General features: G+C 40.6%; 1 protein-coding gene across 3 annotated transcripts; it reads right to left on the minus strand.

The window, feature by feature from the left end:
• Positions 1–299: 299 nt before the first annotated feature.
• myo19 (myosin XIX) lies at positions 300–21,733 on the minus strand. Of its 3 annotated transcripts, none has more exons than XM_080780450.1 (24): positions 21,520–21,733; positions 19,840–19,987; positions 18,799–18,947; positions 18,168–18,281; positions 13,408–13,540; positions 12,537–12,606; positions 11,874–11,976; positions 10,790–10,886; positions 10,565–10,638; positions 10,263–10,353; positions 9,485–9,650; positions 9,181–9,254; positions 8,960–9,081; positions 8,440–8,553; positions 8,156–8,332; positions 7,868–8,008; positions 7,375–7,482; positions 7,222–7,292; positions 7,038–7,117; positions 6,296–6,441; positions 5,675–5,804; positions 5,045–5,130; positions 2,923–3,246; positions 300–2,825 (listed from the first exon to the last, which is right to left on the minus strand). In XM_080780450.1, the coding sequence occupies exons 1-24, from the start codon at positions 21,571–21,573 to the stop codon at positions 2,709–2,711; spliced, it is 2,889 nt and encodes a 962-aa protein (XP_080636576.1). In that variant the 5' UTR covers positions 21,574–21,733; the 3' UTR covers positions 300–2,708. The 3 variants fall into 3 exon arrangements, with proteins under 3 accessions (XP_080636576.1, XP_080636575.1, XP_080636577.1); XM_080780449.1 differs by having other exon boundaries at positions 10,565–10,641; XM_080780451.1 differs by lacking the exon at positions 6,296–6,441 and adding an exon at positions 6,828–6,898 and having other exon boundaries at positions 10,565–10,641.
• Between the last annotated feature and the right edge of the window lie 148 nt (positions 21,734–21,881).

Here is a 21,881-nt window from a genome sequence, read left to right on the forward strand (position 1 = left end):
TAATCTCATGTGCTTGGTGGCACAGACAATATGCAATAACAAGAGTTCACACCTTGTCACATGTCTTTGCTTTAAAATATATACCAGTATCTCATTCCTCACAAAGCACTGTATGACAGTACCAATTTAATGTCTATTTACATAGCCTACAAATGTACAGGCTATCCACTGCCTGCAGAGTAGTAGAGATAACTGCTAGTCAGTGAGGACTGATACATGGAGATAAAGTTGAGAAAATGTGTTTAACAAAATAATCCACATGACCTATGATCTGTCAGGTGTAAGAAATGGATATATAATTGCACCGTATGTGTATTTATTTATTACAAGAAACAATACAGTATATTAAAGGTAAAACAAATACTGGTCATTCGCTCTGAATATATGCTTTGGCATAAGATATTTAAAACGATAAACAAAACAATCTATTGCAGATCCTGAAACGTTTAAAGAAAAATGAATGTAGTGGTAAACTTGTATTAGCAATTAACAGCAGTTACAAACTCCCATTTGTCCAATAGAAAGGTTCCACAACAGATGTGCATTTAACGTCTGCACTTGGTAAAACAGTTTTTTCCAGATTAAAAAGGGAAATCTACCCTAAAGTAGGATTCACATTTTCTAATATTGTACAACCAAGTTTTACTTTGTGAATTTGAATAACTTCAGCTTAAACAGCAGAATGGCAAGACTAGTTAAGATTGACCTCCTAGGACACAGTAGCTGTTCAGCCTGTTCAAGCAATTCTTCAAACTAAAATGTTATGAGCACAAGTAATGTCAATGGACAGACTCAACTATTATTTGTCTTGATACTTTGACTTCCAGCAGAGGGAGACTGTTTTCCATATTTTGGAGATGCCGAATTGACAAAACATCACTGGAATAGCACAGTATAAAGTCAGTTTTAGGGCACGCCGGCACGGTCACACCACACTTATTCTACCTATGAGGGCGGCATCTGCCAACGCATTTCAAAGGGAATGGAGCGTTTCGTTTTTTGGGCAGAAATCCACAAATGGCAGCAATCTGCTCCATTCCCATTGAAATGCATAGGCAGAATCCACCCTCATAGGTAGAATAAAAGTGCGTGTGACTTTTGGTGTGCGGTGGATTTTCCCTTTACATTTAGAGCATAATAATAGAACTGGCTCCCTCTACAAATAAGGTGCAAATTAAAAAATGTTTGAAACAATTTTGTGTCCACCCAAAACAGTAGTGTAACAAAAATCAATCATGATATACAGTACTACCATTACTATGAACTGCAATTGATAAAAAGCTAAGATTTGTCCATAACATGGTTTAATACATTTACCTGATAAACATTAAATAATGCTCGATAAAACACTAAAAGAGACCAGCTATTTCTCTACTTTCCTCCAGTATGTGCGTTATCTTTGTGCAATGCTTGCTTGATGCATTTGTTTCCACTGATGGTCATATTGGAAATACATTATAATATTTTCTAGTTTATGCATGTCAGATATTTACAAATGTATGCTTGGCATTGCTTGCCACACACAAAAACCCAATACATCAACGAAAGCAGTCAAATAAATACACAAATGAGTCCAGACTTGGACAAAGGCAATTGTCATGGACATGGAATCGAACATGGTTCTCTTCAGTTGAGGGCATAGATTCCATGAATGAACCCATTAAAACCGGCAAAGCCTCCGTTTAGATTTTTGCGCTGGATATTCAAAAATAGGAGATATACAAGCTCACAGCGTGTCATTTCGTGATGCGCTGCAAGATTGTACATTTGCTAAGTTTGAACATATTGTAAAAATCTTGAAAGTGTGCAAACTACTTATTTAGAAGGCATTTGTAGACTCTGCCTCTGGTCTGGGTTCTAATAAGAGAGAACTCTCAAGGCAAATACTTTTTTCTTCTGTGGTATGAACTACTTTCTACACCATTGCATTTCTTTCCAGCAACTAAACCATAAATGAAAGTTTCCTGGTTTTGATACAGTATATAGCTTAAAAGTCCCCTCAAATTTAAGAGAATTTACTGAGCAAATGCATTTAGGGTGGAAATTACTGTTATTTTCTATGCACTTCCATGACCGTCCTAGATAGAACATCACAACAGAAGGGCGTGAGTGTCCTCCAGTGGAAAATAGTGAGTCATGCTTCTAACCATATTATTCCAGTCCCACATACTGTATAGTATTCCGTATAAATATAGGGTCTAGCAGCAAAAATAATGCGTCAAAGATTTGTGAAAATTAACAAATGGATGTTGTGGGACTGTTTTGGAAAAAAAGTCGTTTTGGTATCATCATTTTTATGCTCAGCTTTCCAGGTTTGTGTGAACACAAACATTGGCTTGTGATTGGCTGATCACCCCATAGCGATGATTTGATTGGCTGAGCAAAGTACATAAAGTGAGGGCAGAAGTGATTGGCCGGAATTACATTTGTGATGATTTGATTGGTTGAGCACGGAATGTGATGTATGACACAGGTGTGATTATTTTAACAAACATTTCAGCCATCAAAATGTGCAACACGTTTTTACTAGAAATAGAAAATAAGATATGGTAGTGTTAAATGTCAACTTTTGTCAAGTCTTTTCCCTCCATATAAATCAGTGTTTATACTGTATGACACAGGGGCCATGTTTACCTCCATTGCTCAGGCAACACCGGTATTGGCCTCCATCTGTGCCCAGGAAATCTTTGTAGTGTCTAGCGAAGTGTTTACAAGGATTTCTCTAGTAGGATCTCGTTGAAACCCGTCAATCTCTCACCCATCTGGTCTGGCTGAATGTCAGCATAGAGCAGTGGCGATCTCTGATAGTGGAGCTTCACAGATCCCTTGGAAGACAAGAGGGAAAAGATGAAGAGAACTACCCATAACATGCGGTTAACCTGCTTTTCACAGAGGTTCTGTCTTCTGTGCATGTGTGCTCACCTTGGGTTGAGCCCTAATGGAGGCCAGACCATGCTTGTACTGGTTAGTCTCCACCTTGTACTCCCCTCTGCTGGAGGGAAAGCTGAGGTAGGCCATTACCGACAGCATCTTTTGGAAGCTCAGGGCTGTGAGAGACATGGTGTTGGCAGGAGCCGAGGCCAGAGCGAGGCCCATGGGCCAGCTTCGCACGGTGATAGGCTCTGGTATGTTGGAGAGATGAACCAAGCCGCTCTCCCTTAGTTCAGGCTTTATTACCGGCTCATCTTCCTCCAGCAGGTCTTTGGCATCATCCAGCTCTGCCTCGGCCAACGCATCCATCCTTGCCTGTCATTTGACAAAAATAACATTCATAAATTCAAAATGAACTGTTAATCTGCCAGCATTTATTGAAAAATTAGGATCTAATTCACGCCAGCATTTTTTCCATTTGAGCTCTTATTTTGAAAAGCCACATTTCCGGTCCACTAGCAGTAGACATAACCTAGGAAGCTGAACGGAGCTGGGCAGGTCTTGTTTACAATATGAATCCAAACCGGAGCTCTGGAGAGCTCCACATCGGCGGCTCTATGCTGTCAAAGAAACGCTGTTTTGACCAAAAAGGAATAGGAGATACAGGCGAAATTTGAAAGAAACGGATAGAATTACAATTACAATTTAGGCATTTAGCAGACGCTCTTAACCCATTCTGACCTGAGATCAGATTCTAAAAATGTCTTCTACATCCTAACAGTTTTCTGAAAAAGCTATGTTTCTATGTCAGTCGATTAAATCGATAAAATAGCAGACCTACAAGCTTGTAGATCTGCTATTTTTCAATATCTAAAGCATAACGTAATGCTAACACCAAAAGGGGTTCCCGCCCAAAATGGGTTAATCCAGAGCGATTTACATTAAGCAAGAACAAAAAGGAATGGGAATACATCACATATATAAAATGCATTTATCATGAAACATGCGTAAGCTAAGAACTAGAACATATCTATATAATTACACTATACATGTAAACTATACTATACTATGCTATACATATGTACTATGAAGTACTATGACTACATACAATGCAAAAAATACAAGTGAGTGATGCTGTACTGTACTGTACTAGCCCTCCTCCCTGGCCTGTGTGTGTCAGGCTGTGCAACAGTGACACTTGGTGATGAACAGATGCTATAACGCTATTTTCGTGCTTGGACAGACAGACCCAGGGGCACAGGGACAGACCTAGGGACATGTCCCTGGGTTTAATTTATTCTAAATTTGTATGCATTTTATTTTCCTTTGTTTATTCACTTTAAGATTTTGGCTAATCATTTTCTTCCACTTTTTATGTTCAGCACTTGAAGTTGCATCTGATATATGATGTTCTATATAAATAAAGTTTAAATTGATTGATTGAGCTTATAGTTCTTCTATTTATAGTGACTCATAGGAATAGACTATGTGACAACCAGGTATAGTCTGGTGACCGCCAGAGAGACGGGTGACAGCCGGAATGTAGACGGCACCCGGATGAGCAGTATGGGTTAGCGCCTCAGCCTGTGTCCTCCGTGAGGAGGAAGCCCAACAAACCCTCGTTGAGGCCTTTAGGAGGGCCATTCAAGCAGCAAGCGGAGCCCGCAGCACCACCTTCTCGCTCAGGTGGAGTCTGCGGAACCATTGCCCACCACCATTGACCACCAGGTCCTGGGCCTGGTGAGAGCAGGAGTGGACCTGGTGAGACGTACTGTAGGAGGGGCCCGGACAGGAGTCAACCCACAGAGCCTAGTCCTTCCATGCGCCAGAAGCATACCTCCCAGCCCTGGCAGAGTAGTTCTGGAGTACCTACTAGCTCCAACGGATTGTGTGGCCCTGGTTTTTCCCTAGTGGGACTGTGGGACTGATTGAGGGTAGCTACTGGGACATAAGTCTGGACTTGATCATCCCAGCTGGGTCGCCTGAGTGAGGGGTATGATGTTCGAGAGACCCGAAACCCTGATGACCTTGGGTACATCACTGAGGATACGTGCCAAGTGCATCCATGTGATGTTTTAGAGTAGACAAACAAATAGACACAAGTTTAAATATAAATACAATATAAAGAGTGACTCCATATGTGTCGGTGCGATGCTTTCTTTCCATTACTTACCCTCCATGTCTTCCAGGTGGTCTGGATGACTGAGGCTGCCCTGTTCCACTTCTGGACCTGCCTCCTAACCAGCCATGACCGAACCACTGCAGAAAGCAACACACACTGAATTCAACCATCAACATTTGACTTGAAAAACACAACACCAGCATATACACAACTAAACTAAAAACGATGCACAATTTTGTGCCACTGTTTAACGACAACTGCATTCAGAGGTTGGTCACAAGATCCCACCAAAAGAAAATAAAGCAATCCTTCAGAATTGACTGGGATGAGTCATGTTTTTCGGTGGTTTCATGGTTAAGCTGAGACAGTGTGTAAATAAAGTTGTGTGTACAGTTATTACACACACAACAGATTTAAACTGTTTTTTGATTGATTGAAATATTTATTAACAGTTTGCAGAATTACAGTACATTTCAAGCACAAACTCCCTATAGTGGACATGTCATAGCCAAAAATCTTTGACATTTAAAAAACTAAATAGCAATTTGGAAAATGTTTCAACTGAAGTTAAGTGGTTAACCAGCTGGTATCTGTTGGCCAGACACTGATGACACAGCGAGCAGACAAAGCCACTAAAGTGTACTGTCTATAAACACTGATTATTTGTTTATACAGTTTTACCTGTTTGGATCAGGGTGGCAGCACGTCTCTGGGTGTGGCGTCTGCGACATTGGTACCTCCGCCAGCAGCACTGTATGGAGAACGCCCTCTGTGTCAGGATGGCCTTCCTCTGCTCCTCCAGAAGCTCCAACTGTGGATCAAATCACAGTACACGAGTACTGGGGATGAGTTACATGCACTACTGATTAGAACTGAGTGAGCAGTTTTTGTTTAGTTTAGTTCGATTGCATTCACCATTTCTTTCTGGTTGATCGAAAAGGCTTAGGCTGAAGCTCAAAGCTTATTAATGCCTATCCTATATAAACTTTTTTTAATGTCGAAAAATGAATAGTGAATGAAAATAAAAATATTATGTTATTACATTCAAGACTACTTAAAACATTGTTCGTTATGAACGAACCCTCAACTATATTAAATATTTACATTCAAGGCTTCATTCTTATACAACCATGCATAATTATCTCCTACTCCCACCGGAGTCTCCGGTAGGAGACCTGGGTGGGTCTCCTACTCGGCAGCCACCGGTCATTGAATAATTGGCTTAGGAATGTGACAAAAACAAACAGCTTCATGGGGTGTGTAATTGATATAAAATAAGTCATTTTTGGGGGGTGAACTGACCATCCTCTGTGTGAGAAACACTTTAGTTCTTCCACAGTGCACCAATGAGCTGTGTATCTCACTGTCAAGCGGTTGTGATGAGTCAAGCGACTGGCTTTTTAACACCGCTCTCAGAACATTCTCCACAGACGAACGAATCTCCACATCTGAGACGAGCACAGAGAAAGGGCAACCAGGAGTTAGACGAGGTTAATTAATCAATCTTTCTAAGCATCATTCAGACGACTGGATGTGAGCATGGGTTTGTGGTCGGTGTCAGTTAATCAAGAACAAGCAGTTCAGGGGCTTTAGCTATAGAGACGGTAGAAAGCCAACAGAAACAAGACAAAGAGAACATCAATATCCTGATTGGTGTGAATTGTGAGGTGCACATTAGCATTGCATGTCTTTATTTCCACACTATACTCATGCAAGAGTGAAGGACAGACAGCATGTAAGAGCAGTTTTAGTGAGCTGGTTTATTCAACATAAATATAAATGTAACGACTTGCAAAGCAGCGTTCGGCGGTCGGAAATCCATGCATTTATTTACCTTAAAGGTTCTAAGGCAGTTGCAAAGTTTGTTAGAAAAGTCCCAAGAGAGAAGATAATTGAGGATCAAGTCTATTAAGAGAGATAGAAGGGAAAAGAACCCATCAGACCTAAAGAGAGGAAATAAAATCACCTTTTTGTCAAGGAGAAATATGCAGAAATTATCCACAAGCATTACATTAGATGCACTAACCACAGATACTTTGCTTACCACTACTTTGAGCTCCTGGTTTCAAGACTGAAGATTTAGAAATCATTCCATAACGCTGTACAAATCCTTTGAAAGGAATTCTGCATAGCAAAGCAAAAATGACTAAGATCAATCAAAAAAGAATACAAACAAATGAAAAACTTGCTCATAGGACTACAATGAAGTGAAACCACAGATGCATTACCTTATTGGAAATCCTGCTGCACTAATATGTATGGTCTCCACTATTCCACAGGCCTCCAACTGCATGATAACCTGACATCAGATAAGTCCTAATTAGAGTTTTTCCCCCCTCCTCTGTTTTGCAAAAAACATTTTGTATAGGCAAAATAGCTACCTCTTCCTTTTTGAAGGTCAGCGGCATGCAGTGTTGGTTAGGTTTGATACAGCGGGTGTAATGGGGCGTTGTGCTATGGAGAATCTTCATTAGGCTCTCCAGAGAGGTCTACAGTCAAACACAAACCATGGTTATTCTAGTTAAGAAAAACTTAAACTAACTACAATAATCCGATATTAAAATTGGCTAAAGGGAGGGCAGACCGTCTGGCCGACATCACACGACTTAGACATAACCATAAACAAACCCAATATTCCCATATATAGGCAGGACGTGGCCGTCCTTCCTATAAAAACCTAATATGCCCATATATAGAATCAGAAATGGTCAATAATCTACAATTTGTCAGCTTGGCTCGGCTATCACTATTTTTCTGAGATCTTTGAATGTTGCCACGGCACAGACTACAATAAATAAAACACTAAAACTAATACAAACTCAGAGAAACCCCAAGAAGAAGACCCAACAAATGATCATGATTGTACTTTCTTACCTTGAATTTTGAGACCACAGTGGCCGCCTTACTGAGTCCTCTGCTTGTTGAACAGTCTGCTTCGCTGTCAGCAAAGACCAAATGAAGCAGAGAGTTCTCAGACGTCTGAAGCAGTTCACTGAGCTCTGGCGGCACTGGGTCCTACAAAAAGGAGTAGAATGAATGTGTAGACTCTACCCATCTAAATGGTAATGGTAACATTCTCTACCCGGTAGAGAATGTTACCATTACTAATTAGATCAGCAGTTAGTTGGTGTGATTGTTATGATGGGTGACTTTCCTATTTACCTTGTTTTTCTCCATCATGCCTTCTATTTTGTAGCTGACTTTACCAGCGTAGTGGGCCACAATGAAGTGTGGCACCTTGCTCAGCTTATCCCAGCTTATGTTTGCATTCTCTGAGAGATCATTCTCTAGTCTGACACTCAACTTCTGAGGATCAGAGGCTCGGTTAAGACGACACTCCTGGGTGAGGGGGAAAGTATCATACCCATTTATTATTGTTAAATTATTGTTGATTAATGATTATGTATTGATCATCCATGCATAAGTCCTGAAGTTGAACAACAGACCTCGTTGAGGAGAGAAAAAACACTTGATGGGCTGCCTTCTATCAGTTCCAAGCAACTCTGGTTGTCCTGGTATTTGACAAAGGACCACTCCAAGCCCTCCAACACATACTCGTCCTGAGAGGAACATTTATCAAAACAAGTAACAATTACTTTTTTAAATTATACTGTAGGATGTTCACTCTTGATTGATTTATCACGTTTTCTTTTTTTTGGCTGATTGGGTTCCCAAGTGAATATTTTGGCCACCAAACGAAACATTAAAAGGTTGTACATTTATGTTCCATTTATGTTACCATTAGATGGCCTGTCCTTAATGGCGCATGTCCACACAACATAGCTCACTTTGACAGAAAAAGCATTTTGGAGTGCTTCAATCCACATTAGAACCAAAGCACTTCTACTTCTAGAACCAACTAATGTGAGAGCTTCTGAAAAACGACTAACCTGCATGTAACACTCATAGATTTTGAACATACATAGTCTGAAACAGAAAACAAATATTCAAAGCTATCAAAAGTACCTGCTGAGCTCTGAGATAGTGGGCGACAAAGTGCTGCTGGAGTTTCTCATTGGCGTAGTTGATGCATAGCTGCTCGAGGTTATTGATCTGAAAGCACTCAAACCCGTAAACATCCAGGAGACCTGGAGGTCAGAGAGGATGATGTGAGCTTGATTAAATTGAATGGTAAAATAAAAACACAATATTTGTGATCAACAAGGGCAAAGGTTAGCTTATTTCACCTATGAAATTGCACCAAGTGGAGTTGTCTGCACATATGCTGTCGTTGATAAACGTAACCAACCATTCAAACAGTCTGTCAAAAAAATAAAAAGGATTAAGAGAGGTATTAAGTAATTGTTTCAAACAGCAATTAAATGGCACTGCACTTCGCTGTGTAATGTACAGAAGGCAGTTTGAGGCACATTTTTTTTTAATCATAATAGAGGCTGGGACGAAGCCCAACCATAAACTCCTGCATAATTTTCAAACAGTACAATCATTATCCAGTTGATAGATATCGTTCCATAATTCGTTTTCACTCACAGGGCATAGATGACCTTGGCCAGACAGTCTCTCCGTACACCACACTCTGACTGGGAGCAGGGCTTCAGGACATTGTGTTTCCCTGCCTTTAACATCCGCACTCTCAGACACGTCTGCAACTGATCTGCAGGGATACACAACAGACCAGCAGCCCGATGCAAGAACTCTACCAAAGGCAAGAAGAACAGCAAGCTGTTAATCAAGCTAGAATGGATGTCATGAACAATTGTCTAAGCACTTGGTAAGAAGTGCTCTGGACACGACCTTTCTGTGACGCTAGATAACACTGTTCTGTGAAGGATAATATAATACAATTATTTACAACTACCGGTATTACCGTACACATTACAAATTAAGTCCCAAAAATGTTATATATATATTTGGCAATAAAATAGAAAAATACGCCCGCACACTGTATATCTGCTCTGTACAAGAGGATACATTTATTGAGGCAACGTATCGGTCCCTACGGACCATCTTCAGGTGATATATATATTGGCAGAAATGGCCAGTGCGTTCTTAATTGTTTGATTATGACACGTAACGAGTCAAAGAACTTCAGGTTCCTTACAGAAGTAGGAAGTAGGATAGACAATATCTGGACTTATATCATGATCACATAGAGTAAAGTATGAGAACATTCTAAGTTATCCGTTTTATTAGCGACCCAAACTGGTCTTTTCCGTATTCTGTTTTCTCATCTTGTCATGTACTACAATTTTTCCAGTACCCGTCCTGCACAGCACTTAATGTCGAATGAATCAGATGGAATAAATACCTGCAGATTCCTCATCTAGGTCACATGGCTGTGATTCATCCACTGGGGAACAGAAGTTTACATTCCCCAGATGCAAAATCCCTGCTAATATCTGTAACACATTACACCAATTACAATTTAGGCATTTAGCAGATGCTCTTAATCCAGAGCGATTTACAATAAGCAAGAATAAAAAGCATGGCAATACATCACATACATAAAAAGTAGTTATCATGGGGAAGACTTTAGAATTAGATGCTGTAATTACATAGAAAGAAAGACAATAATAAACATGGAGAGATTAACAAGTGAAGATACCGTACCCTAAATATTTGTCCCTGTCTCTCTGCATTGATGCCCAGATGAACCATTGCCTCCAAAGTCTCATCAAAACAATCTTCTGCAAAATATTAAAATTAAGTTAAAGATAAAGCCATAAAACACATAATCCAGGTTAAACTGCAACCTGTTCTCGCTTAAATAGATTATTGTTTTATACTGCTTTGTAAGAAATGTCGCATAATTACAAGGCAGAAATAAAAACCAACCTTCCACAGTTTTCTGAACATTTGGAAGCCACGTGAATTGTTGTTCATGTGGCATCTTCCATTCCTTTCTCTGCTCATCTGTAGCCCCTTTCATCATCTGGGGAAAAATGTGTTAAAAGTGTTATACTGTATATCAATTCAATTACCGGTACCTCAACAAATTATTCATATCATTCTCATCACTTTTCCAGGTAGAGGTCATGACCATAGACTGTAAAAAATATGGACAAAGCGTTCTCCGGGTCTGATATGGACGTAAAATGAAGCCTGTCTTTCTAGATCCGTTTGGGCCCAGCTGAGCCATTGGCTGGCCCAGACGAGGCGGGACTTCCCCCCTTCTTCTTCGTTGGTTTTTATTTTGACTCGAGTGGGTGGGGAATCGCGATCATAGACTGTAACGGTAGCCACGCCCCTCAGAACATACGCGGCTTTATGGTAATTTTTTTAATAAATGGGACCATAATTTTCCAAAAAGAATATTATGACATTAGAAATGAGACTTTAAACTAGTGACTGGAAGCAGAAAGTATTCATGACCATGTTTATTAAGGTAATACAGTCTAGGTAAAATTGGGCCCAAATACATAGACTTCTATGGGGCTATGGGTTTTTTTGGGCCCAATGACAGCGCCACAACAGGCCATTATATGAACTTTCAGGAAATCCCGATTTCCTTAGTGGCTTCACAAAATATCTGTCTGACTGCCCCCCTGGTCATGACTCATGAGTGCCATGCAAAAGTATCAGAAATAGCTACAAGCTCGCAAGGCATTGCGAGCTTGTAGATCTGCTGTTGTCACTATTGTTTTAATACTTTGATGTTTTATTTATTTTTCGAGCCCAGGATCTAACCCAGAACAGCGAGTGCTCTAGCAACTCAACTTTAGCTTTTTCTGCCTTTATTGATAGCTTGATAGTAGTCTGACAGGAAATGGGGAGAGAAATTGGGGGGGGGGAAGACATGCGGCAAAGGCCGTCGGGATCGGGAGTCGAACCCGTGGCACGCCGTCAGGCTGGCTCAGCAGCCAATGTGCCCAGACAGTTGAACTAACCGTCCGGGCCAGGCAGTATGTTTTTAACTTGCCTGATAGAATATGTGGAAGTTCCTCTCATTAGCTGGTTGGCAGGCCACCCTGGTCTTCTCCAGCAAATAGGTTTGTACCGATGCCCCCACTAATACTTGAGATCTTCAGAACAATGATTAATGTGAAAATGTTCATTTTAAGGAAATGAAAAATATACATTTAAGAAAATGAAGAAAACCTTATATTTTTTAAACGGTGCAATACTGCCTCATCAAAGTTGGTGTTGTGACTTTAGATATTGTCAATTACTTCCATGAGAAGGGGAGAGGTGGTGGAGTTGTCTGTTTTAGCAGACAGTTTGAGGGTCAAATGGAGTTAAGAGGTTTTGTCCAATGCGTTTTACTACTTTCCATTGGTTGAATATTTTTTGAAACAACACAAACGTAAAGGGCACTGATTCATAAAAATTAAAAATCTTAAACCTAAAAGATTTAGTTATGAGGTTTCCTCCCGACAGCAACGATATGTGATTTCACAAACTGAAGAAGTTGAGTCCCACACTCCAAATTCCAGACATCCGCACAAACGTTGCAATATGGAATTGCAACGTTGTGGACTACACAATGTGCGGGACTCCATTATTCTGAGCCCCAACAGTTCAAGGCAAGTGAACGTTTATTATTTATTACACACAGAAAGATGGTGGGGGCAATCATAAGTACCTGTCCAGCTGGAGTTGTATGTATTTCCCAAATCGACTGCTGTTGTGGTTCCTTAGTGTACAGGCATTGCCTACACGGGGGATAATGCTTGAATATATTAACATGTCAATATATTATTAACATGTCGTTTCGAGGAAGCGATCGGATTGGTTGAAACGGCTTTCTAGCCATACTTAAACCATGATATAGGACCACCTAATCAATACAAATAAATCACCTGCTCTGGCTAGCTAGTTTCTTGGGACATTTGCGGTTGTCATTAAGAAAGCTCTGATTTATTTAAGCAAATATCTTAGTTTTAAGGGTAACTGTTGTATAATTGCAATATTACACTCGAGGGTGTTCTTGATCGTCATTAATCCACTTCTGCTCTGCCTTTAGAAATTGTCCTGCATCATCACAGGCGTACATTAATGACGAAAAAGAACACCCATTCGTGTAATATTGCTTAATTGAATCAAAAGAAGGTTAGCTAATGGAATACAACGGTACAACCACCCTAAGGACTACTATCTGTACCAAGTAGACCTACTGCACATGTAAACAGAGCTGCGGCCTTTAAACACATATTAAATCAGATTAAATCAGATTTTTGTATACTATTTAAATAGTCTTCAGGGGGAAAAATGCTGCTATTTGTCCCAAAGTGACACCAAAAAAATGCTGCTATTCGTTTCAAAAAAGCTTTATACCCTATATAACATACATATAACGGTGCAATGTGACATAGCTCTGTCTACAAAATGCTGTACCCCCTCCGACTGTATATACTTTCCCCATTTTCAACTGCCAATAAAGCTCCTTTGAATTGAATTACTGTCCATGGTGCCAATCTCTATTTCAACCGGAAATCAATGACAAAGTGTCTCACCAAAAGCCTCCATGATAGGGTTGGAGTCCAGAACCCTCCTCTCTATTCTATGGACAGTGTCCTGACTCTTCACCACAGAGGACGACGATGCCACGGTGGCATAGTATTTCATCAGACACCGCGATGTCCACGTCTAGGAAGAAAATGGATCAAACGTTATCAGATAGCACTTTTTGTAGACTTAGATAGCATTTTATACAGACAGCACTAGAATCGCATATAGTATGCTATATATAGTATAGTATAGTATAGTATGTTTCTAAATGTTAATGAATTGAAAATGGTGGACCCTGTTGTAAACGAGTCTAACGCTTTATCATGGTGTCGTCCACAGTAACAGTTTTTGTATTGAGTTGTGCTTTTGTTTGAAATGTACGTATTCTGCACTGTTGTGCATCATGGTGAGCTTGTAGATCAGCTATTTTCCCTTCTTTCCCTACACTACAGACACTGAGCAAATCCTACCCTTCCACAATTTCATTAAAAGAAATGCTTTAAACAATAAAAATCAAAATAAAGTGTTAAAAAAAAAAAAAAAAATGCTTTATTTAGTTATTTCCTGCTTCATATTTATTGCGTGTGGGGCACATTGCGTCCATCATTTGATTCAAAGCAAAACATTGAATTTGGGCGTATTTAGGCTACAAGCATGAACGCACAAGAGAGCACACAGTGTACGTAGAACTTGTTTAGTTATTACAAAGTGGACAAACCTACTGTAAGCATGGCACAGGCATCAATTATGCCCTAAGGGCCCCAGACCAGGCTTATGCAAAGACTGTAATTTAGATAGCATGTATGTTATATACAGTAGACAGATACCAGGTCATTATTGAGCTGGCATTCTTTATAGCATTCTATAGTGTTTATAGTTTCAATGTACAGATATTCTACTGTTAGCAGGATGATAGCTTCTTATGATCCTACAGTAGATGACTATTTCTATGCATTTGATGTATTACCTTGTGTTGTTCTTGCTTATTGTAAATCGCTCTTGATTAAAAGCGTCTGCTACTAGTGTATGTAGTTATGTAGCAGAATCCAGTTAAGTGAACGTTTCGTGAAGATTCTTGTAAACCATGTTTTTTCTGTTCTATGGACCCTAGAGGACACAAAATACAATACATGGCAATGTGTAGCAGTATTCCATGTCTGTCTGTATTTTTGTCGACATCATTTCTCCAAATCTGCCAGGCCGATTTACACCAAATGTGGTCCAGGAGTGTATGATGTGCTCTGGAAGACCCCATAAAAATGTCACCACGATCGGCCCATAGGTGGCGCTACAGCACCAAATTCAAAACGAAAATTCATGATTATTCACAAACTACTTGTCGAATTTCAATGACATTGGCTAGGTTGTTGTACCAGGGGCTGAAGCACAAGCCCAGATAGTTTGACCACAATCCACCAATAGGTGGCGCTACAACAACAGATTCAATATGCAATTTCACAAGGTGCATAAGCTACCTGACCAATTTTCCACAAAAACCTTGAATAATCAGTAACGGACAGTTTTATTTCAAATCAAAGGGTTTATTTACGAACGTGACGAACTGTACAAAAAATCACTGTAGGTATCATCGTCATCACTCTCAGCATCATCTTTTGTATGATTATCACATGAACCCTCAGCAGCCTCACATTTGCAAGAACAGCGGCCGCTACACTTGCAACACATGCACCCTTGACGAGTTCAACAACGGCCTCTGGTGCAGGTGGAACCTTTGAGACTACAGGGACACACCTTCCATCATCTTGTTGCTTCCATCCTAAAGAAAGTGGATCTAAAACCTGTGGCTCAGCAACGATGTCTTGTGCCCATACATTGGCTTGCCAATATGCTCGCAGGATGTGTTCGACGATGGACCCTTGCGTTGGACATATATTTTGATTGCCCTTGAGCTGTTTAAACATGTGCCACCGAAGTACTTCAGCTGATTCATACCCAGGTTTGAAGAGCTGACACACAAACTTTTCACACCCGGCTAACACCTCCAAGGATGGATGAGGCCAACACCAAGTTCAGCAAGTGCATGGAGAACATCATCACCAGTCTTCATGAACGATTTGAAGCAGGAAGATTGACCTTTTCCTCGGATGTGACCAGTGGTATCGCAACCAGTGAGCGTGTGGAATCCTGGCAATGCGGCTGCTCGTTTTACTATTCTATTTCACCTTTCCGAACAACCATCTCCTGCACGACAGCCATGCCGTCAATCAAGATACTGGTCAACACTTCTGCAGATGGGCTACTCTGCATGTCTATGGATTTTTCATTAGATTCCATCTCCGAAACCACTCCTTCCAATTCATGGATGAGGGCAGACTTGGCTGTAGTCTGCAACAGAGAACCATCAGACTTCATTAAGCTGGCATTGTGATCAGCAAATTTGTGTGTTCCCACAATGTTCTGCAGGTCCAGTTCTCTTGAGGACTTGGCAACGAGAAGCAAGCGAACAAACAAGGAGTTTGTTGCTTTCAAGCTGACTATTTCAGATGATGCCTTAAGCTTGATAGTTTTGCATCCATCTTTCCAGGTCAGATACTTCAGCTTCGTCATTTTGTCCCACATGTTCTTTTCCCCTCTGACCCTCTCATTCACAAAAGTTTCAAGTGCTCTGCTCCCTCGTAACTCTTGCAGAATGTTTCACTCGGAGTGTTGACATAAAGGCGCAAGGCTACACAGATCTATACTTGCTATTTGACAACTATACAGTGACAAACTCCATGAAGGACAGAACAAGACATCTCCGTACAGCAGGAAGAGCACAAGAAAAGGGGTATAAAATAGAGCATAACACACCAGTCAAAGACTTCAAGTCTTTCCTCGGAAGCAAGGAAAGCACAAAAAGCTGTTGATCTTTGCAAGCTACCAATCACAACACACACACACACACACACACAAGGGTGTCATGTCCACAAACACAAAAATGGTGAACATCACAAGTACACAAGAAGAGGCGGATACGTTACTGGTTATGTATGCCGCAGCAGTGAGTCGTTTAGGTAAAACGCCACATATACTGTATACTCATGTGACACTGATGTTTTGGTACTTGCCCTTCGAAGGGTACCAGACCTTCAACCAGAGAGTGCAATCATCATGGGCACAGGAGATCAAAGACGGACGATAAAACTCAGACCAATCTACACGGCCATTGGCCCCAAACGAGCAGCCGCATTGCCAGGATTCCACACGCTCACTGGTTGCGATACCACTGGTCACATCCGAGGAAAAGGTCAATCTTCCTGCTTCAAATCGTTCATGAAGACTGGTGATGATGTTCTCCATGCACTTGCTGAACTTGGTGTTGGCCCTCATCCATCCTTGGAGGTGTTAGCCGGGTGTGAAAAGTTTGTGTGTCAGCTCTTCAAACCTGGGTATGAATCAGCTGAAGTACTTCGGTGGCACATGTTTAAACAGCTCAAGGGCAATCAAAATATATGTCCAACGCAAGGGTCCATCGTCGAACACATCCTGCGAGCACATTGGCAAGCCAATGTATGGGCACAAGACATCGTTGCTGAGCCACAGGTTTTAGATCCACTTTCTTTAGGATGGAAGCAACAAGATGATGGAAGGTGTGTCCCTGTAGTCTCAAAGGTTCCACCTGCACCAGAGGCCGTTGTTGAACTCGTCAAGTGTGCATGTGTTGCAAGTGTAGTGGCCGCTGTTCTTGCAAACTTAATAACCTTCCATGCACAGAGCTCTGCAAATGTGAGGCTGCTGAGGGTTCATGTGATAATCATACAAAAGATGATGCTGAGAGTGATGACGATGATACCTACAGTGATTCTTTGTACAGTTGAGCATGTCACGTTCGTAAATAAACCCTTTGATTTGAAATAAAACTGTCCGTTACTGATTATTCAAGGTTTTTGTGGAAAATTGGTCAGGTAGCTTATGCACCTTGTGAAATTGAATATTGAATCTGTTGTTGTAGCGCCACCTATTGGTTGATTGTGGTCAAACTTTCTGGGCTTGTGCTTCAGCCCCTGGTACAACAACCTAGCCAATGTCATTGAAATTCAACAAGTAGTTTGTGAATAATCATGAATTTTCGTTTTGAATTTGGTGCTGTAGCGCCACCTATGGGCCGATCGTGATGACATTTTTATGGGGTCTTCCAGAGCACATCATACACTCCTGGACCACATTTGGTGTAAATCGGCCTGGCAGATTTGGAGAAATGATGTCGACAGACACGGAATATTGCTACACATTGCCATGTATTGCCATGGTGATAAAATATTGTTAGGGCGGGAAAAAAAAATGTAAACCGTTTTTTTTGTGTCCTCTAGGGTACATAGAACAGAAATAACATGGTTTACAAGAATCTTCACAAAACGTTCAATTAATTACACAATGACATACACTATACATGCTTAAATTGTAAAATGTAAATTGTAAATGGCAATTCCCCTCACACAATAGCATGGAGCACCACATTTTGATGCACACACTTCTTCTACTACATGGGTGAGTTGAGCCAATTGTTTCGTGGTTGTGGAAGCACTTTTATCTCAATAGTTATTTGTATTTGGCAATAAAAGCCAATATTTTTGAATTGCAACATCTCTCACAAATACTTTCACACAGAAGGTGCTTACCTGCAGGTTCCTAAGCAACTACTAAGATAAGATTTAATCACCAACTGGGCTAAATTATATTGCCGTTGCAAAATGTGACAATTTGTCACACTCTGAAGCCCTGTATCACCATAAAAATATTTATTTGACAAAATGTGTTGATTTACCTTTCCTGCCCCACTCTCTCCACTAATCACCAAAGACTGGTTTACTGGTTCCAGTTGGCCTCGCACATTCCTGTAGGCCTCCTCTGCCACCGCGAAAATATGGGGTTTGAACTCCTTTATGGGAAAACATTACATAACATTGTTACATTTTATTTAAATACCTTTTTTTTTAATTAACTCATTTAGACCTGTCACTATAGCTTTTAATCACTTTAAACATAATTGTAAACTTTAGCTGTTGAAAAATAGCAGACCTACAAGCTCTTAGCACTGCACAGAGTAACGCGCTGCCTACGAGCTTGTAGATCTGCTATTTTTGAAAGGTCATGAAAATGTGTGCAAACCTTTGAATATATATTGTTTCCCAGCGAACGTTTTTTAACTCATATCTTTGCTTCTGGTCCCTTGAACAACATATTTTCAGATCAATTACATCAAATTTCGGGGTTCCTTCTTGACATGAAATAGTTTGGGAACCACTGATCCAGAAACATAGGTTTTTTCAGAAAACTGTCATGATTTAGGAGACATTTGCAGAATCTGGTCTCAGGTCTTACTGGGCTAATGTCAATGCATCCCAGATACATTGGTGATGTCTTGATGTCACCCAGTGGCCAGCAGTTGTAAATACCTGAGGCCGAGGAGCACAGTGGTACTCCCTCATCACGTCCAGCGAGTAGAGGTGTGGGATTGGCTGGAAGGGATTGAGTGCCACCAAGGTGCAGCCGGCATGGGTGTAGAATACCTTCACACTGTACCTGGCCTGCAGGCATTTCAGCACTGCAAAACCAAAATACAGGACATGTCCATGATTGGCAATAGGCATAAACAATAACAAACAAAGAAATGTGAGAAGCAGATATTTTCGAGATTAGGGATGTACAATCTTACAGGAAAATAAATCTGAGACGGTTAGCAGCACTGAAGGCCACTAAAATGTTGCGGTGTTAGTGAAGCGAGCACTTATTCAAGCTTTAATAATAGCTACAAACAACAGTATTACCAGTAATTCATATAGATTGTGCCAGCAGCACATTTTATCTTGACATAGCTAAAATACACAAACGATTATACAGTGCAAGCCTGCAAGGTGACTAACATTACACCAAGAGGCAGTCAGTCCCATTACATTTACGGAGAAATGATCACTAATGCTGATAGCAAAGACTTTGAAATTATTCTAATTTACTGTCTCTGTTGTCACCTCTCTCAATCAGAATGATATTGACGCATAGCATAATGGAAATGTCTCCACATTCTTGGATGCAGATAGATTATATAAACCTGACTGATGGAAGCATTGCACTCTAGAATTGGCAAGAGGTTCTGTCAACAATTCTAATATCAGATAAGCACAGTGTGACTTTGCAAGAATCCTGACCTTTATTGTTCCTCTACCTGCACCTGTGCTTTCGTTGAACTGTACCCATTCTACAAACTGTTAATACAATTTCAATCAATCAATTCCCCTCCCTCTACTGAAAGTCACAGCCTATTGTCTTTTTACTTACTGTAGGTGTATAAATAACAGTTAAATTATAGTATGATGGAAAGTTGGAAACAGTTCACAGTTCCGTCAAATTTTGTCAACAACATTTAGCTAAATGATTGAACCACCTTATCCCCACTGCAGGGACTTCCACAGAATCATTTCAAAGTAGTTTGACAGTACCGGTCGTTGGAGTCACTGGGTTGACTTTGGTGAGGTCATCATATGTGTGAAGCTGGTCTTCTTCTATGAGGAATGCCTGGATGTCTTCCTCCAGTGAATCTTCAAGAGTCTGTTGACAAGGATGGCCTTTCTTATGGAATCCATTCATCTACAATACATAAAATAAGAAAGCAGTCCAGCACAAGGGAGGAAAATTAATTGACATGTGAACTAGTTCATAGTTCATATGTCAACTTTGTCGGGCTGGTCACTCCACCCAGATGGGTGATATAGGTTGCAACAGGTTCAATTGCAAGACAGACGACCCTCACGACAGCCAAGGTTTTGAGGCAGAAGTACATTTTATATCCATGTGACCAATACAAATCAAGGCTTTTGCACACCTACAAGCAACAGGTGCGTAGGAGAAGGACAACCAAGTGCCTGCACAGTCTTCAAATGCAGTGAAAATGTTTAATAGGGAATCAGCAACGTTCTTTATCATAAAGATAGCCTGATGAAGGCCGTATATGTTGCTGGTTCCCTATTAAACATTTTCACTGCATTTGAAGACAGTGTGCGGGTGTTTCTTCTTTTTCATTTCCATGTGATCAAAACGGTGCTTGACATTATCTTGGTGTAAAAGTGGTAGTGAGTGGCCCAGACTGCTAGGCCAGCGGTCCGGACACCTAGGCTCCAAAGCAAACTGGGTTAGAGACGAGTCCTGACAGCCTTTGCTGCGTGTCACTTCCCATCTTTCTCTCCCCCTTTCCTGTCTACCCTACTGTACTATCAATAAAGGAATGATAACAAAAGCCTACAAATAAATGTAGAAAAAAAGAAGAAGATTAAAGTCCAATGTAGTCTGTCTGACCCAGGCCAGGTGTCTCGAGTCATCCCCCTGGCCTATCCCTGACATAAGTGAAAAGATTCTTTAAAAAAAAGATATATATTATTTTTATTATTATCATCATCATTTAATTATATCATACTATAACTTTTTCTACTGATTCATAGTGATCATGCTGAAGGTTGGTTTCTATGTCCTGACTTTATGTGAGGACTGTAAACAGATGTGTTGAACTCAAACTGTAGTCCATACACTGGTGGTCTACGACTCTAGTCTACTCATCATTCACAAGTTATGTGTCAAATTCCCACAGCCCCCCACAGCACATCCCCCACAATTTCTTGCCCAGGCATCAGGCATGGGTTAAGTTTTGATGTATACTATAATGTGATTAAAATACACATGACAAGAATGATGACATGACAGATAGTAAATTAAAACATATCATGATGTTGGGTCTGGTCGCTTCATAGCCCCTCTCGGAACCCTCCGAAAGCTTTTATGATTGGACTTAGCTAAAAATGTCAGAAACTTTACTACCATTGGGTTCTGCTTGTGGGGCTAGTCGCTTCATAGAGTGCAGTTTCAGAAGCTACAAAGGTACAGGTAGGTAGGTACTAGGTAGGTAGGGGGGAAAGACATTACACCTTTATCATTTATAACAGAAAATGGGGGTTACTTTTGCGTTTATAAGCGGAGATGACGTCGTGCCTGCCTCTAGTAAAAGTTAGCCAATAATAATATGCAAAGTTGTTTTTTTCATGGTACACGTGTTACCGACCATTCGTGTGTTTTTTATTGAAAGGTTAACGCCAAAGAAACTGTGAAATTTGAGATTATGGTTACGTTACCTTTCTTCCACCATGTTCAAATCCAGCTGTACGTTGGCTCTCCTCACAATGCATGGATTTCAACTTCACACAGCAACAGTTGTCCAATGTTTGTTCCTACACGAAGAAGAGATCTATAAAAAGCCACAGTGTCAGTAGTAGTTAGTTTGCTGATGTACGTATGAGCGACATTTTCTTTGCTGTCATAAATTCCACAAGGACAAACTCGTATGGCCTCTGCTGAGTCTGCTCTAGTCTGAACACACCGCATACTGTACTGAATCATTCCCGCCCTCTTCCTGAAGTTGGAATACCACTACGCCCACTTCCGGTTGAATTCCAGATGGGAAAATGTATATAAGACACGGCTTAATGTAATTAAT

The sequence above is a fragment of the Protomyctophum bolini genome (genome assembly GCF_963924005.1).
Source record: "Protomyctophum bolini genome assembly, chromosome: 13".
Taxonomy (NCBI): Eukaryota; Metazoa; Chordata; class Actinopteri; order Myctophiformes; family Myctophidae; genus Protomyctophum; species Protomyctophum bolini.